This window comes from Anas platyrhynchos, chromosome 9, assembly GCF_047663525.1.
Source record: "Anas platyrhynchos isolate ZD024472 breed Pekin duck chromosome 9, IASCAAS_PekinDuck_T2T, whole genome shotgun sequence".
NCBI lineage: Eukaryota > Metazoa > Chordata > Aves > Anseriformes > Anatidae > Anas > Anas platyrhynchos.
This window is the reverse complement of record NC_092595.1, coordinates 14,713,259-14,728,829: the sequence shown is the minus strand read 5'-3', so window position 1 is coordinate 14,728,829 and position 15,571 is coordinate 14,713,259. Positions and strand designations below refer to the sequence as shown.

The following is a 15,571-nucleotide window of genomic DNA, read 5'->3' as shown; positions in this document are numbered from 1 at the left end:
TTTAGTATGTCTTAAAATGTGTTTTTAATCTTGTAAATGCTCTCAATGTCCCTTGTAGAAGTTCTCCATAAAGCCCACCTCCCTGGACTGGAGTTCTGTCAGCATCAATCGTGAGAGAAGTAAGACCTTTCTCTGTAAGGGCTTGTCACTGATGCAGAAGGAGAGGATGAGATTACCAAGGTGTAGTGAAAGCTGTCTCACTGCCACGCAGCCTGTCATGGTTACTTGCTCTCTGCTCAGTGACTGCAACTGTGGTCAAACTGTTCAGGGCCAGCTGCAGCAGGCTTTATTTGTGATAGGCGTCCTGAAGTGCTTTTGTAAATCCAACCTCTAACAGCGTTCAGGAATTGGAGATTGCAAGATGATTGTTCAGGTCAGACTGTTCTGTGGCCAGTGTATTTGGCGTTGTCTTTTTATTGTCATTTGCTTTTTGGTAGTACTAAATCCTATTACTATTGATGTAAGTATTAATGCCACTGGACAGCAAGGTGAGGGTTTGGTGGCACTTCATTGCAGCCAGTATTTGCACTCAGGAAATATGAACTGTGTCGTGCTTCTGCTGGATGTGGTGATGTGGCAGTCATCCCTCTATACCTATGTTTGATCTGGGCAACTGAACTTCATTCCATGAATGCCTGGAGAAGCTGCCTGGAAGCACTTGCCATCTGCCAGTGTGTTTGTCTATCAGCTATGTCATTGCTCTGGATGTTTTATCGTGTCCTGCCTGTGCTGATTCATGAGCTGAGAGAACTGAGAAAGTGGAAGCTACTTGCTCTGCAGCTGATTTGGGAGATTTTGTCTCCTGCTGAGTTTTTGGCACCTGCTGAGTTTTTGCACCTTTTGTCCCGTGAACCTGTGAGGTACCTGGGAAACATTTCATGTGTGGTCTGTAGCGCTTGCAAGGAATGTAACAATGAAATATGAAAGCTGCTAAAGGGATACGTAGGTTTGTTTGTGACATGAGGTCTCCAGCCACAATGCAAAATTCAGTCTGTCAGCTAAGATACGTATCCCTTTCCTCCGTCAGGGATTGAACAAGAGCTGATATCTGATAGGGGTGTTGGTGCTAGCATGAGGTGCGCTGCCTGACTGCCCGAAGGGTTTTGTTGAACCACTGCCCATCAGACCTGAAAGTCTCACGGTGTTGTTGTCAAACCACAAAAAAATACATGAGGAAAAATGACACGTACTGTTTGAAAACTAGCTCTAGGGTGAGCAAGAATGACTGAACAAATCTAATTTTCAGCTCATTCAAATCTGAAGTAGATTTGAACTTTTGAAAGCTGGGAGTGAATCCGTCCCTCTTCAGCGTGAGACCAGTGGCATGAACCAGGGCAAGGTGTTCTCCCCTCAGGGAGGCTGCTTCCATTTGCAGGCTGCTCGTGCTCCGTGCGGATTGTGATGCTGTGGAAGCTTCGCATGGAGCCGGGGTGGGACATCTCCCAGCTGTGCCCGTGCTGGGCTTGGGACAGGGTCACCTCACCCACCTGGGTGCCTGCTCAGCTCCCCTAGTGCCTGTGGGAGGTTTGGGAGATCCGTCTTGTCCTGAGGCAGGTGTGTGGGGTTGGTGGGATGAACTATCTTCTGCACCCCGCAGTGGCTGTAAAAGCAGAGAGAGGCAACCAGCTTACATGTGGACACCTGTGGTTCAGTGCTCCCTCAGCTCCCTCACAGATGCTGTCTCTTCAGCTTGTCCCCTGCCTCGCTGGCATGTCCCCAAAGCTCTGCCACGTCCTGTTTGTTCAGGGCCATTCAGGTCCCCACCTCCAGCTCAAACAAAGGCAGGGCCTGCGCCGAAGGAAGGTGCTCGCCAGCCTGTCCCCCAGCTGTACCCCTCACGCACAGCCCGGCCTTGCCCACGCTGAGAAGCAGCCAAAAAATGCTGGTTTGAAGCACCTGGAGGGGTGGGTGACACTTCCCAGGTCCCTGAGGAGAAGCAGGACCCCTCGCTGTGTGACGCCGTGGGAGGTAAGGTAGGGAAGCCATGGGGTTTTCAGGCATCTCCCTGAGGTGTGGGGCACCAGCTGGTGGGGCAGGAGACACAGCCCCTGCTTCTCGGTGCCTCGTGGGTGCTTCCCCAACACAAGAGCCCGATCTTGAGCTGCTGTGATAATCGGATGGCATTTTTATTGATGCCTGCTGGGAGCCTTAGGGGGTAGGTGGGCCCTGAGCTTTTCAGGATGTTAGGTCGGAATAATGGGGGTGCTTCCTTGGGGAGGTTTCATGCTCGGCCCTTGTCTCCCCACCTTGCTTTTGGCCATGGCAGAGAGGTGCATTTGGGTACCGAGAGCTTGCCCCACCGTGCTGCTTGCTGGGGTGCTTCTGGTGACAACTGTGGGCAGCTGCTGGGCGCATGGGCTCTGCTATAGCCTAAGATGAACCAAACCAGTAACCAACTGGCTCTTTAGACCATGGGACTCTCTTTGGCAAACCTGGTCTGCTGGGAGCTGGTGGGGTTCATCTGTCGGAGGAGGGGAAGAGCATCTACGGTTACAGGGTGTTGAAGAGAGCTTTAAACTAAAGCTGGCAGGGGAGGGAAACTTCATTGCTAGCTCTTGTTCTCAAGGGGGACTTCAACTTCCCAGACGTCTGCTGGAAATATGATAAAGCAGAGAGGAGACAGTGTAGGAGGTCCCTGGATTGTGTGGAGGATAACTTCCTGACACAGGTGGTGAGGGAACCGACTGCAGTCTTGGACTGAGTGATCGTGAAGAGTTTTTGATCTCTGGTTAAGTAAGGAAGGCTGTTAGTGGAACTGCTTCCTTGGATTTCCAGAGGGCAGACTTTAGCTGGTTCAGAGATCTGGTTGACAGTACTCTGGGAGGGGGTTCTGAAAGTCAAAGGAGTCCAGGAAGTCTGGACCTCCCTCAGGAATGAAACCTTGAAGTCACAGGAGCAGGCCATCTCAATGCCAGGAAAAGTCAGGCTGGCAGGGGAGAAGAGCCGCATGGGTGAACAGAGAGCTGCTTCTGGAACTCAGGGAGAAAAAGAGAGTTTATGACCTCTGGAAATAGGGCAGGCAACTCAGTTTTTGTTGAGTTCTCCCTTGAGTTGTGCAGGGAGAAAATTGGAAAGGCCAAAGCCCTGCTGGAACTCAGTTTGGCTAGTGCAATAAAAGATGATATAAATAAATATTTTTTAAATACTTTTATAAACACATCAACAGCAAAAGAAGGATTAAGGAGAATCAGCACCCCTTATTGGATGTGAGGGGAAACAGTGACAAAAGGTGAAGATAAGGCTGAAGCACCTACTGCCTTTTTTTGCCTCAGTTTTTATTAGTAAGGGCAGTTGTTCTCCAAGTACCCAGCCCCTGAGCTGAAAGGCAGTGACAGGGAGCAAAATGAAGCTCCTATAATCCAATGGGAAGCTGTAAGTGAACTATTACGTGATCTGAATATTCACAAGCCTATGGGGTCAGATGGGATCCACCAAATGGCACTGAAGGAGCTGGTGGAAATGCTAACCAAGCCACTTCCAGTAATTCACCAGCAGTCTTGACCAGCTGGGGAGGTCCCAGGTGGCTGCAGGTCAGTGAATGTGACGGCCATCTACAAGGAGGGATGGAAGGAGGACCTGGGGAACTACTGGCCTGTCAGTCTGGCCTCAGTGCTGGGGATGTTAATGGAGCAATTACCTTGAGTGCCATCACATGGCACATACAGGATAAACAGCAATCAGGCCAGTCAGCATGGGGTAAGGAATGGCAGGTCCTGCTTGACTTACCTGGTCTCCTTCTATGACAAGGTGACCCATGGAGTGCACGAGGGAAAGGCTGTGGATGTTGCTTACTTGGATTTTAGTAAAGTGTTTGACAGTTTCCCACAGTGTTTTCCTGGAGAAACTGGGTGCTCATGGCCTGGACGGGCAGTTTGCTGGGTGAAGAACTGCCTGACTGGCTGGTCTCCAAGAGTTGTAGTGAGTGGAGTTCAGCCCACCTGATGGCTGACCACAAGTAGAGTTGCCCAGGGCTCAGTACCGGGGACAGTTTAGTTTAGCACTTTCACCAGTGATCTGGATTGAGGACAGCTTTGCAGAGGGACCAGGACAGGATGGCTGGCTGGGCCGCATCCAGCAAGGCCGGGCACTGGGTGCTGCACCTGGGTCACCACAACCCCGTGCAGTGACACAGGTTTGGGGGAGAGTGGCTGGAAAACTGCCTGGCAGAAAAGGACCTGGGGGTGCTGGTCAGCAGTCACCTGAGCATGGGCCAGCGCCGTGCCCGGGTGGCCAAGATGGCCAACGGCATCCTGGCCTGTGTCAGAAACAGCGTGGCCAGCGGGACCAGGGCAGTGGTTGTCCCCTCGTGGTGAGACTGCACCTCGAGCCCTGTGTCCAGTTTGGGAGCCTGGCTACGAGGACAGCGAGCTGTTGGACATATTCCTGGTGGCGAGCTGAGCAGCTGAGGGCTGAGGGCCTGGTGGAGGAGCCAGCAAGGCTGCGCACACCTCTGGCATCAGGAGCCTGACAGCACCGGGGCGCTCAGCCCTTCTCCTAGGCCTGCAGTGCCTCTGTTGGCTTCTCAGCACCTGGAGTGGCTGCTGGCATGAGGGCTCGCCATGCAGCGGAGGAGGACGTCGGACGATCCCCACAGCAGTCTGGTAGGACAGGACAGCGGCGGACGAGCAGCCTGCTACGGGAGTCTGAGCGAGGATGCTGTGGAAGTCTCCCAGGTGGGTGGCCATACCGTGGGGTAGGAGAGGAACCAGGGCAGCTGTGAACAGGGCAGGTTTGCCTCTTGGTCCTGGGGCAGTCCCCTGCCCTTCCAGTCAGCTAGCGATCCAGCTGTCTGGGGACCACCAGCTCTTATTGCTGTTGATGCCTTATTCCCAGGCTGGCGAAGCATCCCTGGGTGAGAAGAGCATGGCCAATGTCTTCAGCGATGGCTGCACAAGGATAGGTGAGGGAGAGAGCCTGATCTTTGAGGTCGGTTTCCTTTCATTGTGGCGAGAAGATGGGCTGGATGGGCTCCCCATTGGGCTGAGGAGGTTGGGGAATGTCCTCCATCTTCACAGCTGAAGCTGATGGCAGCACGGCCTATCGATAGCAGCTGATCCCTGGCAGTCTTCAGAGCCTCAGCCTTTCCCTTATGAGGGCCTTTGAGCTTCCTGCCACGAGCTCCATCTTCCTGCTGCAGATTTCGTCCTTGTGTGGGAAACGGTCCCCAGGGAGCTGAGTGGGCAGAAGGGCAGCCGTGAGAACAAGGCCTTGCAGGAGAGATCCACCACCATCCACAGGACCTGGCGGAAGAAGTTCCTGGACAAGCTCCATGCTGCTGGCCTCCACATGGAAAAGGTACCCAGGGACCTGACCTTTCCCTGCTGCATCAACCGTAGCCTTGCTCAGGGACAATGGCATCGTGCCCTGGCCCCAGTAGAGCAACCTGGGCTTGCAGAGAGCCAAGCAGGAGCATGAGGTGGGAGCTGGCGAGGGCTCCATCCCAGTGGGCTGGCTCCCAGGGGCAGCGAGGGGTGGCTGGGCTGATCCTGACAGACCCTGCAGGGACCTGTACCAGCGCCAGCAGCCTCATCCCCACGTGGGGCTCCTCTTCCACCAGCACACGGCCCGCGTGGAGAAGAAGGTGGTGCACTACCTGCTGCTGAGCGCACCCTGGAGTGTGCTCTGCTACTATGCTGAGGAGCTGCAGCTCCGTGTGCCATTGCAGGTAAGGCCAGGGTGCCTTGGTGCTCCGGGTCAGGGGACAGTGCCACCAGCACTGCCGAGTGCCCAGGCATCGTGCTGCACCCCACGGTCCCATGCTTTGCTGCCATCTCCCTCCTCCTGAGATGTTTTGGCTGTGTGTGCTCAGGCGCTGCCCAACCAGACCTCCCACTGGTCAGAGAGAGTGCTGCAGCGGCTGGGCATCCCCAACGCCATGGCCCAGGAGGTCCCCAGCCTGCCGCTGGACTACTACACCTGCCCCTTCAAGGTCAACAAGCTGCAATGGTAAGCGCCCCAGGAGAGGCTGCGCAGGCCATTCCTTCCCTCTGCCTGTGCACAGCACAGCCATGAGCAGCAGCTCCTCACCCCCACCAGAATCCTAGGGCCAAGCTGCTCTTCTGTGCAGGTTCCTGGGCAGCGACGAGCAGGACACCTTCTTCTCCACAACTCAGAGGCACCAAATTGTGAGCACCAGGGGCTTCCATGGTCCCCTTCCCCGGTCCTGGGTGGGCTGGAGGGTGTGGGGGAGCAGCTCTGCAGGCAGGTGGCACAAACATGGGGGGTGTCAGCTGTCCCCAGATAGGTTGCTGTGTGCAAAATGCCACTGATGGGATAGAAGGTATGGGTAGAGACCCTCCTGCTGCTGGTCAGTATTTGGGAAAGGGCATGACAATATTTCAGAGGATCAGGCTTGGAGGCGAAGAGTCAACAGCATGGTGGGGACCCCAATCCGTGTGGCTGAAGCCCCATCCCTGCCTCGTCCTTTCCTCCGCAGCTCTACGAGATCCTGGCCACCACGCAGTACGGCTGCTCCAAGGAGCGGGAGGTGGGGGTGGACCGGCTGCTGAGCGAGGGCGTCTTCACTGCCGCCTTCCCGCTGCATGAGGCAAGGCATGGTCCCAGCCCCGGGGCTCCCTGATGGACCCACAGCCCTGGCTGGGCCCTCACCCATGTACCCCGTCCCCGTAGGGCTCCTGCGAGGCCCCACCAGAGGAGCCAGCCTCTGGCAGCCCCAGCCCGCGCCAGGTCCTTTTCCAGTACTGGGCCAACTGGAGGAAGTGGAGCAAGTACCAGCCTCTGGACCACGTCCGCAAGTACTTTGGGGAGAAAGTCGCTTTCTACTTCGCCTGGCTGGGTGAGTGCCACCGGCTCCAGAGCAGCCCTCAGCTCCTGGATGGGGTCCCCAGATGAAATGTGCACTGCCTCGGGTGGGAAATCCTTGGTGTCCTGCCAGTCCTGGTCACCTTCAGCCCTTCCCCAGCACCTTGGAGCTCCTCCTGGGTCCCTCCTCCTGGGCCCAGCGTGCTTTTGCAGGAAGCAGAGCGATGCCCACCTTTGTCCTGCCCGCGTGTGGTTGCAGCTCTGTCCCAGGATGTTCTCCAGTTTGGAGGCACCACAAGTCAGCCGTGACACATCCATCTAGAGCCTCAAGTCCATGTTCAGGTCTTCCAAGCCCTGTGTGGCTTTAGGCTGGTGCTGGGCTGGGTTTGGGCAGCACTTGTCCTTGGGGACTGCGGTGGAGGCTGACAGGATTCGTGTTGCCTGTCCCTGCTGCCCGCAGGCTTCTACACGGGATGGCTCCTGCCCGCCGCCGTGACGGGGACTGTGGTGTTCATCGCAGGCATTTTCCTGGTGTTCAGTGATGTACCTGCGTGAGTGTCCCCCCCTCCTCAGGGTGAAATGGTGAGAGTCTGAGCTGAGCCCCGCTGAATGCTCCTTCCCCTGCCTGCAGGCAGGAGATCTGTGAGAGCAAAGAGCAGTTCCGGATGTGTCCGCTCTGCAAGTCCTGTCCCTACTGGCAGCTCTCCGACACCTGCAGCACTTTCATGGTGAGGTCCTGGCTCCCCAGGGGAAGTGTGGGGCCCAGGGGTAGAGCTCCATCCCTGCGGTCACTCGTAGGGCCGGGTTGTGGGATGCCTGCAGGGATTTGCCCTCTTCACTCCTGCTAATGTAAGACCATGTCCCTGGGGTGTATATTAGGCCACGTCTCCACAATGAACGTGGTGGATGTGAGGCCTTGTCCCCACGGTGGACATGAGACCATGTCCCTCAGGTGGGCTGGGCCACGTTAACCAGCAGGTCCTGCAGCCCTGGCCCGGCCCTCATGCCTGCTGTGCCCACAGGCGGGCCGGCTCTTTGACCACGGTGGGACCATCTTCTTCAGCATCTTCATGTCCCTGTGGGCAGTGCTGTTCCTGGAGTTCTGGAAGCGGACAAACGCATCCCTGGCACATCGCTGGGACTGCTCTGAGTTTGAGGACATTGAGGTGGGGTCCAGCCCTTTGCAATACATTCCAAAACTGTATGGACAAAAGCCAACAGACGCCTCTGATGCCTTTTCCCCCTCTTTCCCAGGAGCGGCCCCGGCCCCAGTTCACTGCCATGGCTCCCATGACGATAATAAACCCTATAACTGGGGCAGAGGAGCCGTATTTCCCCAAGCGCAGCCGCATCCATCGGATTTTGGCTGGTTTGGTGGTCCTCATAATGTTGGTAAGATCACAAGGGCTGGAGAAGTGGGATGTGGTGGAATGGGATCTGTTTGAGGAAAGAGCGTGTGGATGAAGGTGGGGATGGATGCGTGTCCCCTGCCTCTCCACCAGCTCAGCCCTGGAGCTCCCTCGCAGCTCCTGGTGCCCTGGGGTAATGGTGGAGTTTTCCTTTGATGCAGGCTCTGATCCCTGCTCATACACAGCACGCTGTGCTTGCAGATTGCCATGGTGGTGTTGTTTGTGATCTCCATTATCCTGTACCGGACAGTTGTTGCCATCCTCCTCTCCAGCTCAGGGTACTTCTGGTTTGTGGCTTCGGTAAGAGGTGGTCAGAGCTGCTCCAGGCCAAGCAGATGGGCTTGGTTTGCCAGATGGTTCACCTCACTCTGCTGTGTGTGCTCTGCCTGCTCGCTTCCCCTGTAGGCATCGCGCATCGCCAGTATCTCCAGCTCAGTGGTGAACCTCTTCTTCATCCTCATCCTCTCCAAGATCTACATTTCCCTGGCTCATCTCCTTACCAAGTGGGGTAAGCTGGTTGGGGTCCTGCAAGCTGGACGGAAGGAGCCCTTTGTAATGGCAAAGCACCAGAGCCAGCGAGCTCAGTGCTGGGACATGAGCTAGGACACAGCCCCCCAGCAGGGGCTGGCTGATGTCAAGGAAGAAGCTGAGTCGTGTGAAGTAGAGGAGAGTTGGGGAAATAAGAGCTTAGGTGAAAAGTGTTTTGGCTGCAGGAAAAAAAAAAAAAAAAAAAAGTGAATACAGGGGTTCAGTTGTGCTCAAGACTTTTTTATTTTTTTTGGAGGGGGGGGGAGTGTTGTATGAAGTGTTTTGAGCCGACTGCTGGGGCTTGGGGGAGAAAAGTGCCTGGAATATTTTTGCCATGTATAATGTGGTACACAGCCTGTTTCTGCTGAGAAGATGGAATGAAGTTTATTTTTTTTGGTGCAAAGCACATGGGTGTCTGCACATCTTGGGCTGACTTTGTGGGTAAAGCAGCAGGGTTGGGGCCTGGGGCCTGTTAGCACTGAGCGAGTCAGGGTGACGTCCACATGAGGCAGACAAGCACCTGAGAGCAGCGTGGGGCCACATCCCTGTGCTTCCCCCTGGCAGAGATGCACCGCACCCAGACCAAGTACGAGGATGCCTTTACCTTCAAAGTGTTCGTCTTCCAGTTTGTCACCTTCTACTCCTTTCCCATGTACATAGCCTTCTTCAAGGGCAAGTAAGTGGCAGGCTAACGGTTGGCCTTGAGGACCTTGGGGGTATTTTCCAACCTAAAGGATTCTGTAATTCGATGACTCTAAGGCCCGTGGGGGGAGGAGGGCCCTTCCTGCTCCTGCTGGGACCGCTGGGCAGGGTGGTCTTGTAGGGCTGAGGGGCCCGGAGTGCTGCTGCCACCCCTGCTGGGAGGATTGGGCCCTCCAGAGGGGAGCAGCCTGATCCCTGTGGGCTTACTGCTGTGCTGGCCCCAACCAGGGGCTTGGGGACCCCCCTTCTTTGGGGACACCACCGCCAGCCCCTTAGTGAGGGACACGAGGGGTCCAGGTCTACCAGACCAGGCCCTTCCTTTGCTCGGTGACCCCTTTGCCACAGCCAGCAGCAGAGCACAAGGTGGGGTGGCAGAGGGTGGGCTGAGCCCCCACAGCCCCCAGCGATGTTCCCCTCATGGCCCAGGGAACAGGGCGGCTGGAGGGAGCTGGGATGCCCACTCACGGCTCTGCCATGGCTCCCACAGGTTCGTTGGCTACCCTGGGAACTACTGGAGCTTTTTGGGCATCCGCAACGAGGAGGTGAGCGTGGTGTGGGGGCCTGGGGGTGATGCCGGCTTCAGGGCCATGCCAGGACACGGCATGGTGCCTGTGGGACCCCTGCTCGGGGTCTGGGTGCTGGGTCTCCCCATGTGCCAGGAGCCGTGTGCTGAGGGCCCCGCTCTCCCCGCAGTGCAGCCCGGGGGGGTGCTTCATCGAGCTGGCCCAGGAGCTGCTGGTCATCATGGTGGGGAAGCAGATCATCAACAACGTGCAGGAGGTGGCCATCCCGTGAGTAGAGCAGCAGCACCCACTGCGCACCCTGTCTCAGGGCAGGGCAATCCCTCGGCTGGTGCCGGGTGTGGGACACAGCCCCTCTTTTCTTCCCAGGAAGCTGAGGTGTTGGTGGCACAAGCACAAGCTCCTCTCCACAAAGAAGAAGGCCGTCGAGGAGGGCGGGCCGGTCCTGGTGGAGCAGGCACCCTGGGTGGTCAACCACCAGCTGCTGGCCTTTGAGGGGTTGTTTGATGAGTACCTGGAGATGGGTAGGAACCGGCCCCATGCCTGGAGCTCTGGGCTCTGCTCAAGTGGGAGCAGTGGGAAGGGACCGGGAGACGCTGCAGTTGTCGCTGCTGCTCTCAACCTGTCCTTCCCCTCTCCTCCTCCTTTTTCTTCCAGTCCTGCAGTTTGGCTTCATCACCATTTTCGTGGCTGCCTGTCCCCTGGCACCCCTCTTTGCCCTGCTCAACAACTGGGTGGAGATCCGCCTGGACGCCCGCAAGTTCGTCTGTGATTACCGGCGGCCCGTGGCCGAGCGGGCGCAGGGCATCGGCATCTGGTTCTCCATCCTGGAGGTCATCACCCACCTGGCTGTCAGCAGCAACGTACGCCGGGCAGCGGGGTGGCGGTGCCAGCGCTGAGGGGTTGCAAACAGGAAATTTAGGGAAAAAGCTCTTTGGGCTGGCTCGGTGAGGAGGGTGGGGCTGCCTTCGCAGAGGCGTGCTTCCTCTGGGCCAGGCAGGCAAAAAACTCAGAGCCGTGGGGCAGGGTGGTGGGGCTGGGGCCTCCCCCAGCTTCAGGAGCTCTGCAGCACCTCTCCCTCCCCCCAGGCCTTCCTCATCGCCTTCACCTCCGATTTCCTGCCCCGCGTGTACTACGAGTACATCCACGACAGCAGCCTGCGTGGCTACGTCAACTTCACCTTGGCCTACGCGCCGTGGGACTTTGTGCAGCAAAGCAACACCGTGTGCAGGTGGGAGCTCAGCAAGTATTTCGTTCAGCACAGAGGCCGTCAGCCAGGTGCAGGTTGTCCGCCTGCTTTGCTGAGCTGCTCATCCCAGGGTTTGCCCTGTGGGCTGGGGCAGGACAGGGGGCGTGGGGGCAAGCAACTTGTCTTGGTGACTCCCCCGCTCCCTCCCCACCCTTGGTTTAATGTGCCTGAGTGTTTTGAAGCACTGACTTCAAAAGCTCTCCAGCTGTGGAGAGATTTGCTTCACCAGAGGAAGAAAATGTCACAACCCATCTGGGGACACGGCCAAAAGTGCCCCAGGGCTGGGCTGCCTGCTGCTCGTCCCTCTGCCGCCATCACATCCTGCGGTGACGCGTGGTGGTGAGGCCAGCCGGGGGCGGGTGGGTGCAGTGAGGGCTGCGTGTGGCTCCTACAGGTACAGGGCGTTCAGGGACCAGGACGGCAACTTGACGCTGACCTACTGGCACCTGCTGGCCGTGCGCTTGGGCTTCGTCATCGTGTTTGAGGTACCAGCGCCCAGCCCTGCGGGGAGACACGGGTACTGGGTGTGGAGCTGTGCCAACCCCTCCGTCCCTCTCGCTCCCAGCACGTGGTTTTCTTCATTGGGCGTGTGATCGCCTGCCTGGTTCCTGACATTCCTGAGTCCGTGGAGGTCAAGGTGAAGCGTGAGAGGTACCTGGCCAAGGAGGCCCTGGCTGAGAACAAGGTGCGTGCGGCTGCCTTTCCCTGCCTTTCGTGCTTGTTCCCTGGTACCTGCAAGGTGTTACAGCACCTTCTGCGAGTGCAGCAGCTCCCTTTCTCCCTGATTCAGGTCCTTTTTGAGAGACGGGAGGCACGAAGCAAGGCCAGCACCACGGATCCAGCAGCGAGCAGGGACTGGGAAACTGAGCAGGTTGAGGGCAGCTGAGAGCCGCAGCATGCCCCAGGACCACAACCTGCTCCTCCTCACAGCAGCGCGGAGCCGTGGGGCAGCATGCTGGCTGGCCAGCCCTGCTCGACTGGCTCAGGGCAGCTCTGCCACACGGACACCAGGGCTTGGCTGCGGCTGCAGGCGGGGAGGGAGGCAGCCAGCTCTGGGCAGCTGTCCAGGCTCATTGTGGTACAACGAGGGAACTGCCCTGTGGCGTAAATGAATTAAAGGTGGCCGGCCACACCGAGGTCCTGGGCTGGTAGGCCTCCCTGCTGGTGCTCAGCTAGCAGAGGCAGGCTCCTGCCTGCAGCTGCTGCCGGGCTGCTCAGCACAAGCACAGGCTGACTTGCCCCTGCCCGGGGAGAGTCGTGGTAGGGCTGCCTGGACTGGCTGTTGCTTCTGCTGTCTCCTGTGCTGGGTACTTACAGTAATGGCAGCTGGAGGGTTTGCTCCTGCCACCCTAAGTAGGGAGGAAGGAAATAGTTGAGCTGTGGGAAAGCTATGGAGACCCCACGTGAATGTGAGAGGTGTGCTGCTACCCTTCGACATGGGGACCACGAGGGGAAACAGCCCCTGAGCAAAGCTTTGCTTCTCAAGAGCAGCAGCTGGGCCCTGGCAGCGGGGCACTGGGCAGCAGGGAAGAGTTGCAGAAGGCAGAGGGTCTCAGCGGGGTGGGCAAGAGGGACTGCAGCTGCTGCCTCCCTCTGCTCCCCTACACCAGCAGCAGCCCTGGCATCACCTTGCTGGCTGTGAGCATGTGGGTGCTGCTGGGCACTGCTCTCACCTCCCCTCAGCCCAGCATTTTCTGTGCACATCCCTCCTCAGCAAGGGCACGGCCGCTGCAGAGGCTCACACGTGCAATTTGGGCTGCCCTGGATCTCAACCCACCGGTAGAAATAATATCCGTGACACTCCAAGCTGTTTCAGGTTTTATTTTAGAATTTATAAAATTCCAGTGTCATCCATACTCATGAGCCTTTTTACATGTTTGCATATAGTCTCCAAATTCCAAAGTTAAGGCCAAGGGATCATTGCTATGGAAACGTACAATATGGAAGACGTCAGAGAGGAAATGGACACATGCCACAGTCTGCTGCGGAAGGAGGGTGGTGGGGGACAGTACTAGGTACAATCACTTCATGACCTTCTTTAGAGTGGAGGGTCGGGCTGCGGGGCAAACCCAGACAGTGGTGCCCCAAATGTAACTCAAGCCTAGCTGTGCAACTGGTGAGGGCAGGGGGGCATAAAGAGGAAGGGGGGGTAGGCTTGGCGACATAGGACAGACCTAAGCTACGGGGTATAACCATTTCCTGACAGACACGGATGGAAGGGTGTCACCCTGGTTCTGTCTGACCCATCTGGTTATTATCTCCCGGGGGAGGCAGAGCCACCCCCTCCTTCAGGGGAGCTAGGTGCCCTGCGGCAGGACGCGGTTAGCTTCAGCCACATCTCAAATTTACGGAGAGCACTCAGATTTTGGTTCAACTTCTGCATAGCAGCCTCTACCACGAGGAGCTGGCGGGGGAAGGAGAAGCGTTGGCATGTCAGGCCTGGGGGTGCTGGAAAAGGCAGGAATGCTGGGCCCAGCCTGCCAGGATTCCTGCCTTTGCCCCGTAAGCAGCACTAGAGAAGAGAGACTAGGGACTCCTGCTTGTCCAAGAGCCGAAGCAGCTGGGCTAGAGGAATGGCTCAGACTACAACCTTCTGTAGGACAGAGGCGGGGAAAGGAGGGAACACAGGGACCCCCTGCCCCCTGCCTCCCTCCACAAAGACACGGTTTTCTTCTTACTAGCTGGAGAAGCTTGGGCACAGCTCCCTCAGAGCAAGCCATGGCAGGGCCCAGGCACAAGCAGCCCAGAGCACAGAGCACCAATCGCCCTCTCCAGCCCATACAATGGAGGCCTCGGGGAGGGCTCGACACACGGCACTGTCAGCCCCCTCGCTTTCAGTTCCCCTGTTCCATCAGAGCAGAAGCCTGTCTCACCACTGCTGCAGCCAGGGGCTGCTGCTAGGCTGTGGCTAAGGCCTTGGGGCCAAGCCCGGTTCTAGCTCAGAAAGCTCCACGGTCCTCTCCCATTCACCGCCTGCACGACCGTGACCGCTCTCAGCTTCCCTTCAGAGGAGCTCCCGCAGCCACTCCCCAAAACGCTCCTCCTGCTTCTCCTCCAGGGTTCTGCTCTGGGTGCTGGGGTGAGAGCTGCAGCAGCTGCTCACCCACCTACGCTGGGAGGCCACCATCATACTGACTTTTGAGGTAGAAAGAAGGCAACAGCAACTGGTGTCCCTACCGCTCATGCTCAGAAGCTGCAGGGCTCGCAGCACCTCAAGGCTCCGCTTCCAACCAGCTTCTCTCGGGCCACGCCAACCTTGGCCGACCCCCGCCTGTCCCATGCAGTAACGCTGCCACGTGCTGGCTCACCTGCCTGCCCGCACGGCTGCTGGGAAGGGTGCGCAAGGGCCCGCGGGGCACTAGGAGCGGGGTCTGTGGTCACGCACTGGAAGACTCATCAAGCCTGCAGGCTGGGGCTGTGCGTGGCGTGGCGCGAGGGAGCGCCCGCAACGCGCTGCACGCCGAGGTGTTCCCCTGACCAGGGTGGCCGTGCTTTGTTCTGGTCCCTTCCGTCTCTGCTGCCTCTCCAGCCTACTGAAGGTTTTGTTCCTTGAAAGAGTTAAGTTTCTGACCTTTTGGATTATTTTTAAGCTCTCCCCACAGTCAGCTATCAGCATTAAATGAATTTTTGGCAGTTCAAAGGAAAAAAAGTTGATTGCACTCTACAACGGTAAGGTAAGGCCTGGGATAAACACAAAGGAAAGAGGGCAAACGTTTTGGCTTTAGAAAGTCAAGGAAATTTATTTCCTGAGGTCATGAGACAGGAAGTAGATTCCTAGCCACAGTAAAGGAGGTCTCCTAATGAAGGCGAGAATGCCTAGTAAGACATGCTCAAGAGAGCAGATTTTTCTGCTAGCGCTTGGGAAGCTGTAAATCTTAGCCACTTTGAGTCAATTATGAAGTTTCTAACAAAAACACACACATTTAGTGTTTGAATCTGACTGGAAGTCTTGTTCCAAAGAAGAAAAGTATATCCATCAAGAGATGAGAGTGAATCCTAGCCATGGTGATAGCTGAGGGGAGCGGGATGGGGTCTAGCACTCCAGACACCATTAGGAGACCTCTTGGGGCAATTGACTTGTGCTCCAGCCGCTGGGTCAGATTTCAGACAGGAAGTATTTGTGGCAGGTTAGTGTCAGGTCAGCGGGCTGGAGGAGATGTTTCTGCTTCCAGGTCATTATCGTTTGGGTCCCCAAGGAAGAGTCTTGGGGGCGACTTGAGCCCCAAAGCTGGGGAAATCTTCAGAACTGCTCATATCAGGGGCCTAGAGCAAACAAAAAGGGAACAAGTTAAGCTCCTGCCCTGCTGTGAACCTGTACAGCACCCCTGCGCTAAGCAGCATTTCCTGTGTCCCATGGGCAGAGACAAGGAGTGAGGGCTGAGCAGGATCACTATGTCCTT

The 15,571-nt window shown here is 57.1% G+C and overlaps 2 protein-coding genes across 8 annotated transcripts in view; one reads left to right on the top strand and one right to left on the bottom strand.

Moving 5' to 3' along the window:
- Positions 1 to 1,079: 1,079 nt before the first annotated feature.
- ANO7 (anoctamin 7) lies at positions 1,080 to 13,027 on the top strand. Of its 3 annotated transcripts, none has more exons than XM_072042321.1 (24): positions 1,080 to 1,554; positions 4,487 to 4,673; positions 4,834 to 4,900; positions 5,138 to 5,295; positions 5,558 to 5,665; positions 5,810 to 5,946; positions 6,068 to 6,125; positions 6,437 to 6,547; positions 6,631 to 6,796; positions 7,223 to 7,313; positions 7,394 to 7,490; positions 7,785 to 7,928; positions 8,017 to 8,154; positions 8,373 to 8,471; positions 8,577 to 8,679; positions 9,264 to 9,375; positions 9,889 to 9,943; positions 10,095 to 10,192; positions 10,292 to 10,446; positions 10,580 to 10,785; positions 11,011 to 11,153; positions 11,566 to 11,656; positions 11,737 to 11,856; positions 11,962 to 13,027. In XM_072042321.1, exons 2-24 carry the CDS (start codon positions 4,560 to 4,562, stop codon positions 12,055 to 12,057), a joined length of 2,667 nt encoding a protein of 888 aa, XP_071898422.1. In that variant the 5' UTR covers positions 1,080 to 1,554; positions 4,487 to 4,559; the 3' UTR covers positions 12,058 to 13,027. The 3 variants fall into 3 exon arrangements, with proteins under 3 accessions (XP_071898422.1, XP_071898421.1, XP_071898420.1); XM_072042320.1 differs by lacking the exon at positions 1,080 to 1,554 and adding an exon at positions 1,691 to 1,973; XM_072042319.1 differs by lacking the exon at positions 1,080 to 1,554 and adding an exon at positions 1,692 to 1,968.
- The window catches only part of HDLBP (high density lipoprotein binding protein), a 36,923-nt gene continuing 34,329 nt past the window's right edge, over positions 12,978 to 15,571 (bottom strand). For all 5 annotated transcript variants that reach the window (XM_027464119.3, XM_072042316.1, XM_072042318.1 and 2 more), the window contains one exon: positions 12,978 to 15,434. In XM_027464119.3, coding sequence (XP_027319920.1) covers positions 15,348 to 15,434 — 87 coding nt within the window. In that variant the 3' untranslated portion in view covers positions 12,978 to 15,347. The remainder of the gene's footprint in view (positions 15,435 to 15,571) is intronic.